Source organism: Phaethon lepturus, unplaced genomic scaffold (genome assembly GCF_000687285.1).
Source record: "Phaethon lepturus isolate BGI_N335 unplaced genomic scaffold, ASM68728v1 scaffold24903, whole genome shotgun sequence".
Taxonomy (NCBI): domain Eukaryota; kingdom Metazoa; phylum Chordata; class Aves; order Phaethontiformes; family Phaethontidae; genus Phaethon; species Phaethon lepturus.
The window spans coordinates 5,265-20,992 of NW_010530070.1; the positions used below are offsets into that span (position 1 = coordinate 5,265).

The 15,728-nt window shown below is 41.5% G+C and overlaps 1 protein-coding gene across 1 annotated transcript; it reads right to left on the bottom strand.

Annotated features, from left to right (window-relative positions):
* Nucleotides 1–3,747: 3,747 nt before the first annotated feature.
* On the bottom strand, nt 3,748–11,099 carry USP49 (ubiquitin specific peptidase 49). Its single transcript, XM_010284162.1, has 5 exons — nt 9,717–11,099; nt 7,712–7,916; nt 5,695–5,803; nt 4,714–4,919; nt 3,748–3,938 (listed from the first exon to the last, which is right to left on the bottom strand). The coding sequence occupies exons 1-5, from the start codon at nt 11,097–11,099 to the stop codon at nt 3,748–3,750; spliced, it is 2,094 nt and encodes a 697-aa protein (XP_010282464.1).
* Between the last annotated feature and the right edge of the window lie 4,629 nt (nt 11,100–15,728).

Below are 15,728 nucleotides of genomic sequence, written 5' to 3' on the forward strand. Positions count from 1 at the left end.
GAAAAAATTGGGTTTTTTTCAGTGCTTTGCAGGGAAACTGTTTTTGCGGTATGCATAGTTTAACTTGGGAATGCAGGCAGTAAAGGGATTACTCAAAGGCAAATATATGTAACTAGCTTGCTAGTGGAATAAAGTTAGCTAAAATAAAGCGGTTTCCAACAACTACAGCAGATGCTGTATCATACCTGGCCATGAATACATTAAGATTCTTCATTCTTAAAAACATAAAATTAAGGAATGCCAATTTACTTACAAGATGAATGGAATCAGGATATGCTGGGAACAGTTCTGTCCCAAAGGCTGCATGAGCCTGACCATCTGCCAGCGTACAGTGGCTTCCTACACCTTCAGACAATAACCTGCAAGGTGCCAGGAACCTCACACTCGCTCTGAGCATCTCTCAAGGCAACTGACTCCTTGCTATAAGACTGGAAGTCCAGTACAGGAATCCCACCACATCACAGAGAAACCAATTCTGCTCCCAGTTGTAACAAAATAAAGGGTTTTCAGGTTGCAGACCCTTAGCTTGCAACTCACATCTGTGGCCGCTGAACTCCACGCACGAGTGAAGTTACATCATCTGCCTGTGTGTTTGCAGCAGCAGAGCCTAAACCTGGAATTACTCTAAATACACATCAGTGTATGAGCTGGATTTGAAGCCATACCATTAAAGGAGGGACAAAGTTTGCTTTACAGGCTACCCTTTGTGAGGCATGCACTTAAGTGGGCTTCACTGTGATTGCAGGTAGTATTTTCATCTTACTGATGTAGAGAGGTAACTTCCAATCAGAATTTCTGGCAACCAGGACACTATAAAACAGTGTCCACCATGGAGGGAGCACCGGGCTATGCTTATATAAAGAAGCCTGCAGTAGACAAATATAAACCAAACAGCATAAAAAATGCTATACGCTATCGCTTCCAAATAAAAGCTAAATATTACAGAAACCTCACAGTGTTGGAAAAAGCAAGTTTATTTACTTTGAAGTATAATTCATTCCTTCCCTATCAGGGCAATCATTTTTCTGACTGCAGTATCTCCACATCTCGGCACAACTAGGCTAACGTCACATGGAGAGGCCACGAGTGTCAAAAGATGTCAGCAGCAAATGCTACAAAATCTGCTTGGGCAATCAGACGCAGCAAGGGCTACAGGTACGCTTCCAGCTCCCCACTCCCCTCCGCAACCTGCTCGATTCACGTGACGACCGTATTACTACCTGAATGCAAATACTAATGCAAAACACTCAGTCAAAAGATGAGCATTCCCAGCGAAGAGTCTCGGCTTGCTGCGGTAACGACGAATGCTGCATTCCGGTTTGCCTTTCTATCGAATTTTTGTATAAGCCAGCACCGCTAAGGGATTCAGAAAGTGAACGCCCCATAGTAAACCTGTCACTTAAAAGAATATAATCCTCATAAAGGGTTACTAGGGTTGGAAGGACAGATGCATGGGAAAAATACCAGTTTTCCCTTCCACCTCTTAAGATTAAAAAGGCAATGTTAAACACTATTTTTCCTTTAATTTTCTTTTTGAGACACGCAGTCTTCACAGAGCATTATGTTTTGCTCTAGAAAAGAATCCACCACATATCTGATAAGCACAAGCACTTGATTCCGATTCCTTCAGGAACGTCAACTTCTACCTGTGCTGAGCCCAACTCAGTTTCCCCTGCATTCAGCAGAGTCACATTTACTTTTATTGGATCTCAATTTGGCCTATTGCATTTTTATTAATTTTATTTACTGGTAGCATAAAAAAATCCCCTACCTAGTAAATACAAAGATATACAGACATTCATAAGAAATCCTTCCAGGCCCTGCTACATTTGGAGAACCAAAACTAAAACTTTTTAATCATAGGACTGTTTCAAACTGTCTTGTCTCCGAAAAAATAAGAGCGTATGATCTTAAAATTATACTTAATTGTCAAAAAGACAGTTTTTGTAGGCTCAAAAAGCAGCATGTTGCTCAGACACACATGAAATGGGAAACTTTTAAGGACAGAGGAGACCTCATGCAACACTGTGCTCTAACAAAAGAAGTTTCTTGTTTTCAGTTTGCCCACAGGACAGGAGATTAAAAGTCACAGTGGTGGCAGGGGAAAGAGAGGAATGGTATTTGGGAAATTTACCTCTTCATCCCCTCCAACAACAACGTAGGGTTGTCAGTGTGACAAGAATAAAAGGAGAAGAGGGAGGAAGAGAAACACACTTTCAGAACTTCTCTACCTGAACATGGAACCAATTTTTTTTTTTTAAGAACCTCATATTTTACATTACTTCACCTTTAACAACTTTAAAAAAAAAAAAACATCAAGATTGAAAGACATCATGTCTCTTTGCAGTTACATATTCAGATTTGATTAAAACATGAAATGTGAACAGTCAAACCCCAAATTATAAAAACACCTGAGGAGCAACTGTAGGCTGAGAAGTGACTATAAATAGTGAACTAAGGCCTTATGTTTTTTGTAGCCATTTTTGTACAATATGACATTTTTGTAGCCTTTCAAACTCAACATGGAATTTGAGATTTAACTACAGTCCTTCCCTTTATGTCCCAGCAGAAACGAAGACCTCACAGGCTGAATTCTGCACATGACACCTGTGCAACCTCACTGCCTTCAGTTAGTCTGGGCCTCGTGTGACCACTGCAGTTAACGAATATTTCCATTAATAGAAGCTGTAAGAGAAGCTTGCTCTGTCTCCCACTGTTGTGGTATTACCACCACCCTGCTCCCCTGAGGAAAACAAGCCACATTTGTAAAAAAGTGCTAATTTGCCAGTGTAAGATGCCTCTACGCTACCTGCTTCTGCTGTCACAACTGTGCAAAGCCAGGGCTCAGACTTCTTTATACTGCTGATGAACAAAGTTATGCCAGCAGAAGCCTGTGGTACAGGCTTTGTTTTTGCTGCCACTGTAAACAGATATGATACACAGGTACATTCCTGTTTTATTACAGGGGTTTGTTTTTAAACACACTTTCTCCAGAGCAGAACTCTTTTAAAAATCACATTCCTAGTGAAATTAGCTGCCAATTCTGTTCCGCCCAGAGAATAAACCATCAAGTGCGCACACAGTCCCAGTAACACTGAGAAAAAGAGCTGCTGACAGAACTTGCTAGCCATGGGTTTGCCCTCAATTGATGGCAAAGAAATCGGCATCGCAGAGATAGCTGAGCCCTGGGGGAATATTTCCCCTGGTAGAAGAACGTTCTGCGTTTCTCCAGCAAGAATGGCTCTCAGGGCAGTCAATTCCTTCTATCCAACAACCGTTCAAATAAATACCTGGGTGACTGTGTGATTCAAACCCTGGAAATCTGAATGGCAATTAAAGGGGAGGGTACTGTACCTGTTCCTTCTGCAGTTTTATCAGCATTACTAGGTACTGAAGGTTTTTGAAGCCAGCTGAATGCTTCTATTTCCCAGTTGTGCTCATTTGTTACACGCCTTATGCAATTCCTTTTTGATACAAGATGAACGATATACAGCATCAAACTTTCTCATTCCGTTTTGTGACCATAATTTAACAGCAAGATGGTTTAAAAACAAGATTCTGACTACAATCTTACATGTCAGAATTGCACAGCTCGATATGCTTTTCCAGACCCTGGGCGGCAAACATCATGATCTGATCCCCTTCCTTCAGCGAGCCTTTTTTCCTACACAGAGGAAAGATGTGAACGCCAATGGTTTGTTTTTTTTTTTTAAAAAAAGAGACTTGATTGAGTTACAGAGCTCCCCATCATGGGAATGTCAGTCTTCTGTCCTTATCATTATTTTTGGACGGCACCTGAGCTTGGAGTTGTTTTTCTGAGATTCTTGCTTTGTCCTGCACTGTTCTTTGAGTGTAAAAAAGAATGTAGGCCTGGGTTTTGCACACCTCCTCCACACTACATACATTCAGTTTGGAGTCATTGCAGTGGACCCAAAACCCTAGGAATCAAAGTGAGAAAGAGGACATTAGTAAGGGAGGCACCATGCCTTCTGAATGCATTTTGGAACTGTTCTTAGGAAACATCCACAGAGAAAAAGGGAGAAAGGCATCTCTATCTTTTCCCCTATAGATGCTTTGGAAAGGAGTTTCTAATCTGGAATACATTTTGTTTGTTTCTGTGCTGTTAACAGCGTTTAGAAATACCAAATCATAGTTTAACCAATTGTATAGTACAGCCCAAAAATTCAATTAGGGAAATAAAAATTTCCTGGAGATAGTCAATTTGTACCTCTTTCTCCACAAGTCAGAAGGCAGAGTCAATACTAATTCAGCTGCAGAAAGAGACTGCTGGAAAGTCACAAAAACCCTGCGGATGTTATTCATGAATAGTTCCTGTCCAGTTTCAAAACACTGTTTATCTCATCATCCCAAGGATACTGAGAAAAGACACCCAGCTGGAGCAGCTCCACGGAATTACATCGCTTGAGAAAATGAAGCATTCATGCTGTCAACAGCAAGCAATAAAAGGCATCCCGAAGGGCCGCAAAGCAAAGAGCAGCAATCTGTGGCTTTATGGAGGGGGAAGAAAAAAAAAAAAAAAAAAAGGAAAAAAAGAAAACATGCTACTAGCAATACATTTTGGGAAACAAACTACCCGATGTCAGGAAACGTGATTCCAGACAACTTTGATCATACAGCTTTACAACACACTACGTCTAGGGAATAAAACATGAGTTTCTTGAATTTGTTTCCCCCGTAATAAGGCACACGCACCTCCCTCTGTGTTGTAGCAATATGCTGTGTAGTGTCCTGAGCCAAACCCTTTCCCGTGATGCATCACCACAGCGGAGAGGTCATAGACAAAGGTCTCTTTGTCAAGAGAGGAGAGAGAGTCCCTGCAGCAGTAAGGTTCCATGTTTAATACCTGGTCAAAGAGGACATGGACCCCAATCTTCTCACGGTGATTACGTTCAGACCACCTGCAAACACAAGGGCACGAATCAAAGACTCAGGATCCTGCTTCTTGACAGTGGTACTGGGCTGTGGGAAGATGCACACAAAAGTAGCTGCTTGCTAAACAACTCTGAAGACCTTGCTAAGGTCGAGTAGGTATCATAGAATTTTTTCCTTGTTTGCACTCTATTTTGCATTTAACTGATTCTGTCACTGATGCCCATTTGTTATACTTAGAATATTGTTGAGATTTTCAACAGCCAAACACAAAGCAAGCCAAACATCTATTGTGACAGTCAAACGGTGTTGAAAACACTCAGTTATATGAACACCACACACCTCAATGGCCTGTGCTAACCATTTTAGAGCTTTTCATAACATTTTGAACTTTGTCTGCTATGTTTTATTCAACAGGTAAATACATAATATTGTCATTTAACTATCAGTCACAGGCTTCCAACAAATCTTTCACTCAGCTGGTCAGTTCATCCATCTCACAGCCACCGTTTCAAGTTGTCTGCAAACTCAGACAGATACTGTTGAGTACAATTCAAGGAAATGAGTATTAATACTTACAAAAGAATACATTGTATGTATACAGCAGAAAACACTACAAACAGGTTACTGATTGTAATGTAAGTAGTAGTCTGAGAGGGTATCACACATCTGGTTTGGGTAAAATGTTTATACACATGCATTTACCAGAGAGTGAGAGAAGTTATGCGCCCACATTAATCACTTCTTTCCAAAAAGACACGAGTCAAGTCACTTGCCTGATATCATGTAGTGTACCTCGCTCACCTGAATCGTTTAAGGTGCAGTCGGAGGACCTGAGGTAGCCTGTAGATCATTAACTGCTTTTTAGCTTCACTCAGAACAAGAGGTTTAGGAGAAGACTTACGCCGTTTGCCTACCAGGAAAAAAAAAATAGTTATCAAGGTAAAAATTGTTAGGGTGTAATTAATTTTCAGAAAGGGGAAAAGAACACGACAAACTTTTTTTTCGGCAGCAGTAGTACAGCTCACATGCACTCAGGATGGACACACAAGTGAACATTTCCTATGAATTCCTTCACAGAGCAGGAACTTCTCTAGTATCAAAACTTACATGTTTAAAAATACTTAAACACCTTTGCACTTCTGTGATGCTCATAATCACACAGTTATCACCTTCAATCTGCTCATGCTGACATTTTTCTCTGAGAAATACACCAGAAATATTGACAGAACTAGTGCCAAAGACATCTAGGGCTGTAGCAGTTTCAATAGGTGAACTACGAGTGTACAAATACTACTATTTGACATTGTATTCTGTTAAAATACTACTTATTATAGCACTACAGTAAAGCTGGTAGTAGCAAGCTTCACTAGCTCACGAATATCAATACAAGCCAGCAGAAAATGCTTCCAGCAAGGTTCCACCTCTTGCAGGGTTTCTGCCTGCCCAAGAACATAAAACAACTGCTGAAAAAAACTGGAGAAGAGGAGAAAAGGTTCCTTTTCCCAGCGATTAGTCTTTCCAGGACACTGAACATACGACTATACCAGGAGGAAGCCAGGTGGCTTTCAGAGCTTCCAATAAGAAATGTACCTGTTAATTAGATTTCTGCACCTCACTGCACCAGTTCAGAACAGATGGGTTGCTCCTCCTCCATCATGTCTGACAAGCAGTGCCCCCAATAATTTTTGGCACCTAGACGCAGACTGGTTGCCTTTCCCTGACTTTTTTCAGCTGGTTAGTATTTTCTTAGCCATTTAACTCTGTTAAAATTTGGGCTTTCACAAAGAATCAAAGAAAACAGAGTTAAGATGAAGCTGTACTCATGTACGTATTGACACTTTGTGAACATTATTTGTGAATCAGAATCTATTCAAATTATATTCGGCTTTGTTTCAAGAACATCTAGTCAACGATTATTTCCTAGCACTCTGTGAAGATGTTTGGCAACAGATTTGCAAGTTGATACAGAACAGAACCCCACAAATACTTGCTACTTCAGCTGCTTAGCTGCAATGTAAGTCAAATTATTGGCATTTTCCTCCCAAGGGGATGAACATTTGCCATAAATACTTGCATGAAAAAAAACTTAAAATCCAGCTTATCAGAGTAGCTGAGCTGCATGATTATACACAAGGCTAAAATTATTTTCGGGCATATAATGACCTTACACTCAGACCTACTACAGGAAAGCAGAAGTCATCTTCTAGCTGAGTGCAGCAAAACACGTGCATTCATATAATGGGTAATACATTAACCTGAGACTCCCAGAATAATGTCAGTTCATTGCTTCTTGACAAAATGCCTACAGAGAGATGGAAACTCTAACCTGGCAGCAGACCTTGAGAACTCTGCATTTGTGATTTCTAGTTAAAGGATTCAATCAACAACAAGCAGCATATAGATGACTTGTTATAAAAGCTTTCCTGTCATGCAGAGATGAGCAAACCACAGGGGATAAGGTTCCTTCTTTTCTCGCTAAATCCAAGCCCCTCTCACCCGATAAATTCTTGAAGTTGCCTTCCCCTTCCCCTCCAACACAAGCAGCAAGAGTGGCTCTGAACAGGGTCATATTAAAGCTTTAGCAAACTGCTCTGCCGAACGGCACAGACAAGAGGATGAGCTATCAGATCCAAGCTGGCACCCAAAGGAGCAGAAGCTACCAACAGGAGGAAACAAAACAGCACAAGCAGCAAGGAAGAACACAGCTTTCCTATACATATACATGTCTTCAGACACACAAAACATGCATCAGAAACCTCTCACTCAGAAAAACAGATGGTGCTTCTAATGGTGAAGACAGCAACAGGATCCGACTTACTGTTGCATTGGTCGCACGCATATATCCTCCCTTCCAGAGCTTCGGTCTCGGTGAACTTGGCCAACATTTCTGTCAGCATGCACTCTGTCTGGTTAACGGGGATGATCCCTTTCTCAATAGAGTGATAGCGCTCGGGGAATTCCAGGGAAAGATCCCAAAAGGGTTCAACAGTGTTGGATTTGTAGTTGCATGTTATGCAGGTGACCTGGGAATGAAATGTGCATACACAAATGAAGTTATGACCATGTACACCTGCAGACTGGCATTTACATTCACATCTAAAGAGCAAGTTTATGCCCAAAAGGCAGCGCAGTTTCACAGACATACAGGTGATCTGTGAGTCAAGAGAAATGTTACTTATTTCTAGTCTGAAAGCTGTCTATCTTGAGCAGATAGTTTAAAATACTTTCTCAATACTCAAAAAAAATGGAGACAATATTCACCTTTATGGGATTCACTTTGTCAGATAAACACCATTACAGGTATAATACCAATTCACAGTTGGGTAACAAGCACTTTGGATCTGCCTTCCACTACAACAAGTACACGTTAGCATTTATCATCCCTTCCATAGTTTCTCTACTTTCCTTGCATATTTCAAAGTGTATAATTCCTTTAATGTTTCATCTGCTAACTATATAGAAGTTATTCATGAACGGAGCATGAAAGGACAAATTTCAGACGCACTGTTTTCTTATGTCATCCCAGACTATTATAAATAAGAACAGCAGAAAAGTTTTCAATTAAACTCAGAGGCAGCAAGTGAGAACATGAGGAGGTAACAAAACCAGATCTGGTCAGCCTTTGCATTCTTGTGAGAACCATCCACCAGAAACCAACTTCCAACCTTGCAGCTTCATGCGCTGAAGGCACCAGTAACTTTAAGATGGATCTGTAGCTAGCAGATAGAGAAGGAAGTCTTCTGTGCATAGACGGGTTTGAAATTAAATTCAGTACATGTACACAATAGTTACATAAGTAGAATAAAGAGTTCGGCAAGTTATTTATAGTGTATCATTGGCAGCAGATAAATTACATTGATCTGTGAACATCACGCTGTTAACGGAGACCTACCACTGAATCTAGAACACGCATCATATTCCTGAGTCAAGAGACAACTGAACAAAGAGCTTTTCCTTAAGAAGTTCACAAGAAGTTCTTGCACTGCAGAGATGATTCAAATGAACCACAACTTCAAGCATCCTTTCCCTGAAAAGCCAAAAGCTTTAACTTGAAGAAATACACCTTTTAATCATTAATGTGCACAGAAGTTCTTGTAAGTGGTAAGCTCAGTAAGACTGGCACTGAGAAGGATGATATAAATAGTAATGAGAATACACACATGTAATACGCTTCGTGGTCTGATCTTGCAAACCCTTGAGTGTCAAGTTATGCACATATTTCATTTCTCCTGGTAGCTGAGGACTTTCAAAATGCACTAGGCTCCCAGGGTCTGCCTTGTGGGAAATAATATGTTTCAGAGAAGGGAACAGCACAGGAATAAGAGACCGAGCACCATGACAGGCACTTTCAGCTCCTACAGAAACGTATGTTAAGCATGCTCAGTATCTCAGGATGACTTTCATATGCTTGCAAAAAAAACCCCAAAACAAAGTCACAGAGAGCTTATTCTTTATAGCACAAAATGACTGCCCTCTCTGTCCTTCATCATATTACTTCTAGCCATGGAAACAAAACCAGGAAGCGACAAAACGAATTTACCATTTTAACATTTTTTTACCATGTAAAAACTTAAAACTAAGGGCTCAGAACTTCTGTACTTGTGCAGATTTCATTCTGAGGTGGCAAAAGTCAACTGAATTTACAACACACGTGACAAGTATCGGAAATGCTGACAACCTGCACAGCAACCCAACAGACTTCTTTCTTGGGAGGCACTCCTAACCAGTTCCTCTTACTTATCCGGTGGTTCCTCAAGAAACAGAGCCTTTGCTCCTTGGTGTGAACGGCTCCAACTGATTTCTGTGCAAACGCAGGTGCATACCTGACTAAGCAACTGCCCATGAAAAATGGTGTTCACCACCTTCAGGACCTGCTTGGTGAGCTTCCTCTGTGAGAAAGGGATGAGGATCCTGCGCTTCGTTCCTTCTGATTCCAGTTCTTGCTGTACTTTATCCAACAACTCGCAGAGAAATTCCTGAGCGTCCTGCTGATCGTAACCTCGAAATGCCGGGATCAGACTCCACACAGAGTGCAGCATGGCAAAAGGGGACACGAGCGCCCACTTGCCAGACCACATCACTCTGAAGAGGGTGTGCAATTCGTGACAGAGGGAGATGTGCTTTGAACTGGGTTCCTTGGGCTGTATTAGTTCTAAACTCCTGCTTATTGAGGAGCCACCATTTAAGCCAGCTGGCAAGCTCTGCATGCCATATGATCCCACTTTGTCAGTCTTCCCTGACTCATTAGCAGCAGACCCATTTGCCAATTTGCCAGGCATCCTAGACTTCCCATTCACAGTTTTGGCTAAGAGTTCTTCTGTTTCACAGAGATCAAGTGTCAAAAAGCATTCTCTAAATTTCTGGAGGTGACTTAGCACTTGCAGAATAGAATTCATGTAACATGTGTTTCCCAGGTTCCTTAGACCCGTTACTCCAGGAGTCATCAGAGGCTTACGCCGGATGGAATAGAACTGTTTGAATCTGCTGCTCTGCATCTGCCTTGAGGTAGGGGAAGCGGTTGCCACCTCCCTGAATTTCCTTGGAATCAAGTTCTCCCTGTGCACATGTGACAACAGCCTCGCACTCTTCCTTGGAGGAGTGTTTGCCAGCTCCTCCAGGAGTTGTCTCTTCATCTCCTGCCGCCGTTGCCTAGCTGCCTCCTTCTTTTTCTCCAACTCCTCCGTTTGTTTCTTTTGCTTTAATTTTAGCTGGCCTCTAGAGCTCTTATCAAACCAGGTCCGCAGCGCCTTTGCGAGCAAGGACTGGCGCCTGTGCCAGAGAGCTGTAAGCATCTGAGATTGTCCCTGAGGGCTCCTTTGATGGCTGCACATGTCCCCTCCCAAAGCCATTGATCGCAATGTCCTGCCACTTCTGGTTGACGGATCATGTTTTTGACTTCTAATTGCTGACAGAGAACTTCTCAGCAATTTCAAATCACCCTCTGGGTTATCATTCAAGACATAATCTTCACAAAGGTAACAAAAGACATACAGATCGTTAACTTCCATTGCCAATGGATGCCTGGTTTCTTCAAAGTGTTTAAGTGCATGCTCCTCGATGTACCTTCCACAGGCTACATGGGAGCACTTCAGACAAGCCCAAATAGATTCAGTTGTCTGGCAGTCCACGCAGTGCCACTTCTGGGGGTTCAGGATAGAGTGGTCCTGGGCGAGTCGTAGCCGCCCAACATGTTTGCATCTATCCATGTCTTACAGAAGTCTTCGCTGCTTTGACCTTGGAAGGCAAAAAGAGAAAGGAAAGGATCTTAGAGCCACTATACATATTTAAAATTATGTCTTTTGTACCACCTGTAAAGACCTATAAAAATACAGATGTCATGTCTTGTCAATCCCAGCTGCAGTTTTCCTTCAACTGACTGCAGTATTTCTACACGCAGTTTTTTAAAAGCAGTTTTCAGTACCAGCAAAAGGTATTGGATTGACAAGGTCTGCAGAATAAAACTGTCTGTCTGTCTACTAAGGACAGCCCAGACAGCTGCCAGCACGCCTTACCCAACCTGAACGGCTCACTTCCAAGGAGAACAAGATTAATTCAGTCCACACACACGTTTGATCTTTAGCTGCCCTCTTGAAATTGATACATACAAAATGAATTTGGAATTGGAATGCATGTCATCAGGAACTAGACTGAGGTTACCAACTTCTCATAGAAGCCACAAAAATATCAGGTAATTGTCATAACCAGAGCATTTGCAAGTCCGCTGGCTTTACATTCTACCCTCAAATTCTCTGATTTCCCACAGCCTCCCAAATATTTTAATGTTTAAAGAAAAAGTCAGCAGAGAAAAAAACCAAAAACATGTAACACCATGTTATAGTAAACCTAAAGGAACACCTGCAGGTGTACATGCTTGCATGAGCACACATAAACAGAAAAAGCAACTGATTTAATTACTATATTGTAACTGAACAGAAATCAAAGCAGGGATACTAAAACTAGAAGGGGTGAAAAGTTTTCACTCCGTGTCCTGGGCCCAAACGTTTTATAAAAAAGATGCTCAGCCATACAAAGAGCACAACTGGAAGACCGTGAGCCAGCGCTGTGGTTTCTTTGTACAGCCCCTCTAATGCTCGGATCCAACAGAAAGAGATCAGGGCGCCGAAACAGCACCCAGACCCGCTCGCTCGCGCTACTCACGGAGTCATGTTTAAACATCCTTTCCTCCGCGACGCAGCATCCAGGGCGCGGAACATCCCCATTTCAGCCAAAGGAGTCTTGGCGGTTCTTCGAGAATTTAATTACTACTTAAGTCTTCATTGTAAGGCAGCACAGCTTCAAAGCCCTAGAGAGAGAATATTCTTGTGATGCACATAAACAAACTACGAACACTGGCAGGGTTGCTTTTGAACACCATTAATCCCCTCAGTGCAAGAGCTACTGCAGAGAACACATTTATTACAGAGAACAGAATTATCTAGAAGTCAAAGCATGAATGCACCTAGGAACCCAAATACTTCGATGTTAAGAAATGTCACATGGACGAGGCGCTCTGGAATTCCATTTTTCTGCTTTCATTTTCTGATAATCTGTAAATCTGCTGATCACATGTAGCCTCTTCATCTTAAGTCTTTTGTAGTGGATGACCCAACATATGGCAGAGAAAAAAGCTGAGTTAAAAAAAAACTGAGCAAAAACGTGCACCTCCTGTGATCACTTCAGTTTTGGCTGCTTCGATAACTTGGTGAAAGAAGGGGGGAGGAGATGAGGAAAAAAGAAAAAAAAAAATTGTCCTGAATTAAATTTCATTTCTAGATGATTTTTCAGACAATAAAAATGAAGTAATGAATAGCTGTCAAGTGTGAATTGCAACAAAAGAAGAACTACTGAGGAAAGAAAAATAGGGAAAACCTGCATTTTGCCAAAAGCAGAAAAGACTGTAAGAACCTATCTGTTGTGATAATGCAAGAAAGACTAAATGAACTTGCTTACTCATCTACGACTAAAGTACTTGAATATAATACAAAGTAGTGATAGGAGGGACAGCAGTAATAGGCACAAAGTGGTTACAGATGTCACAGAGAGTGTCAGATCTGGCATATAGAATATTTAGTTAAAAAAAAGATTTTATGAGTGGCAAAGTTTAACATAATGAAGGCCACAGCGTGCTTTCCCAAGGCTTTAGGATAGATACTGAACAGTTGCCTCGATTGTTATGCAGAAAACCTATCTGACCAGGCTAAGAAAACATATTTTTAGTGGTCGCCAAATTATGCAAATTTACTTTAATTACTATCTTTTTCCAGTGACACTGCTGCTAAAGATGGAATCTGTTAAAGCAAAATCAAAGCTCTTCTGTTCTTTAACTCTTCCCGACTTCAGATTAAAGCACAAGTGGCCACTTCAGAATTCATCTCCAGAATGATTCTGCTGTGTCTAAATAACCATTTTAGTTGTTTATTTAAAACAGTTAAAAACCTGCTACACCTCTCCTTTGGGCTGCGTTCATTCACTCACAAATCCTAGGACCTGGAAAGATACTTTTGGAAATCCTACACTAAACAAAGGACTGATTTGGTCTCCTCTTTCCAAGTTGGAAACAACCCTTCCCACCTTCCTCTCACCTTCCTCCCCGACCTTTTCCCCCCGCCTCTTTCTTCTTTGTTTTTCTCCTCAGGTCTTGATAGAAAATTGTGGAATAATCCCGTCTAGCCTTGGTGAGACCAAGTGGCATAGATTCCAGCTCCAAAGAGTATAGACACTATGGTAACATTGACAGCCTTCATTTACATAAAAGAATACTAATTATGTTGTATCATCAACATCTGTGATTCTGCTCACTGCCATATGCGACAGTGTTGGGAATTTAACCCTTAAGTCTCACCAGCATAGCCCAGATTTGTACCATCTAAGAAAAAATGGGCCTTGTAAATACAATTTTTTAGAGACTGATTAAAAAGCCGCCAAGCGCAGTCACTCACCGGCCCTGCAAGGTCTCAGGACCTAATACTTTCAAAGAACGCTGAATTTATCCTCAATTTCCAAGGAAAAAGAAACAATGCTGATATGTTGCTAGTTTCAGCTGGGTAACAGGCTACACGGAAATCAATCACACACCAGATACAGTGCATTAAAGAATCATGTTTAACAATGAAGTAGGCTGTCAGTATATAAATTACAAGCCTTTTGTCAACTGCTTTTGCTTTTCCTGTGTGGGCCAGCAAGATTTCCTGTTTGAAAAAGGAAAGAGATTTTAACAATGTTGGTCAGTTAACAAAGCAGCTTTGTTACACCTGAATTCAGGAATTCTCAGCACAACAGCATCTTTGATACTGCACGTGATATTCCCCACCTGTTTCTCTTTAGGTATCTATGGATAATTCCCTTGCAAATCTGAGCCCTAATACCATATACACGCGGCTGCTCTGCGAGTTTAGAAATAAACAGTGTTTATTTAACCCAAACCACTTAACTGATACGTCTTTTCAACTTCCTCAAAGAAGATCTGCTTTTCATTGGCGTGGTTTTCGTGCCAAAGCTGAGGCGGCAGAGCAGGCTGCCTGGGCAGCCCGGCTGCCGGAGCATCTGCACCGCTCGCGACAGCGCGCAGTAAGCTCGCTTTCCACGCGCCCCGCGGCCGCGTGAGCGGAGCCGCTGCCGTGCGCCACGCAGAAGGATTTCTTCTTGACATTAAAGATGCCTGTTACCGATTCACATTTTTGACCCCTTCCATGGGAAAAAAAAGACCAACCAAAAAAAACAAACACCAACCAAAAACCAATTTAAAATTGGCGCGCTTGCATTGTGTGACGCATGTGCTAAAGGCAGCTGGAGTGTCTGCAGGTTCAGCCCTGCCATCCCACACACAGACTACTAAATAAGTCACTGAAAGACATGCACACGACTAAGAACAAAATTTGTCCCTCTCTTTCCGTAGGTAAACAAATAGCTTGCCACTACCTACCAGCAAGAACAAAACCAACACACTAACAGGAGAAATTACAAAGCTATGATTAAAGGAAAACATAAAGATGAGTCAGAACCTGCAAACGGTTGCACAAGGGGAAAAAAACAAACAAACCAACCAACCTGGCAAAGATTACAGGGCTGGAGCTATTTAAGATTGCAACAACTGCACATAAATGTATGTGGTTGATGTGACAGCCTAGGACAAGCCATGAGCAACAAGAGAGTTTAATGATGGAGAATTAACACCTTTTAGGTGTTTAAAGGTCTTGGAAATGAACAAACAGAACTCTTCTCTCTGCAATTACAGTAAATCACGTCTATTTTGTGGGTTTACAATTTTTTTTTCCATCAAGGTAGATCTCATTTTAAGAAATAGCTATATAGTTGTCCTTTCTCACCTACTTAGATCTCTTTTTTCCAGATAAGGGGTGTGGGAAGGAAAAGAAGGGAGGAGGAACTACTTAATTGCTCTGTATCGAGAAGAGGTACCAGAAGAAGCATGGAGCTGTACTGCAATACAACTAAAGATGAATTAAAACTGAAATAAAATAAAGGGAAAATCAGGACACTAGTTTAGTCAGTTCTTCCTGGACTCCCAGTAATGTCCTAGAGACAATCTGAAAAAATCCTCACCTTGCAAATCATTTACAGTATTTAACTACTGGGTCAAACCCTACTTTCTTTTCTTGCATGGCTCATAATCCTGGAGAAACTTATGGCAAGATCCTATAACAGCTTCATCCTGGACTTCCAGTAATGTCCTAGAGACAATCTGAAAAATCCTCACCTTGCAAATCGTTTACAGTATTTAACTACTGGGTCATACCCTACTTTCTTTTCTTGCATGGCTCATAATCCTGGAGAAACTTATGGCAAGATCCTATAACAGCTTCAAGAACCAAACACAG

Coding starts and splice junctions, on each gene's coding strand:
- USP49 (XM_010284162.1), bottom strand. CDS start 11,099: ATGGATAGATGCAAACATGTTGGGCGGCTACGACTCGCCCAGGACCAC. Junction 7,917..9,716: donor ATGGGCAGTTGCTTAGTCAG/GTATGCACCTGC, acceptor TTTCATTCCCAG/GTCACCTGCATAACATGCAA. Junction 3,939..4,713: donor TTGCTACAACACAGAGGGAG/GTGCGTGTGCCT, acceptor TTTGATTCCTAG/GGTTTTGGGTCCACTGCAAT.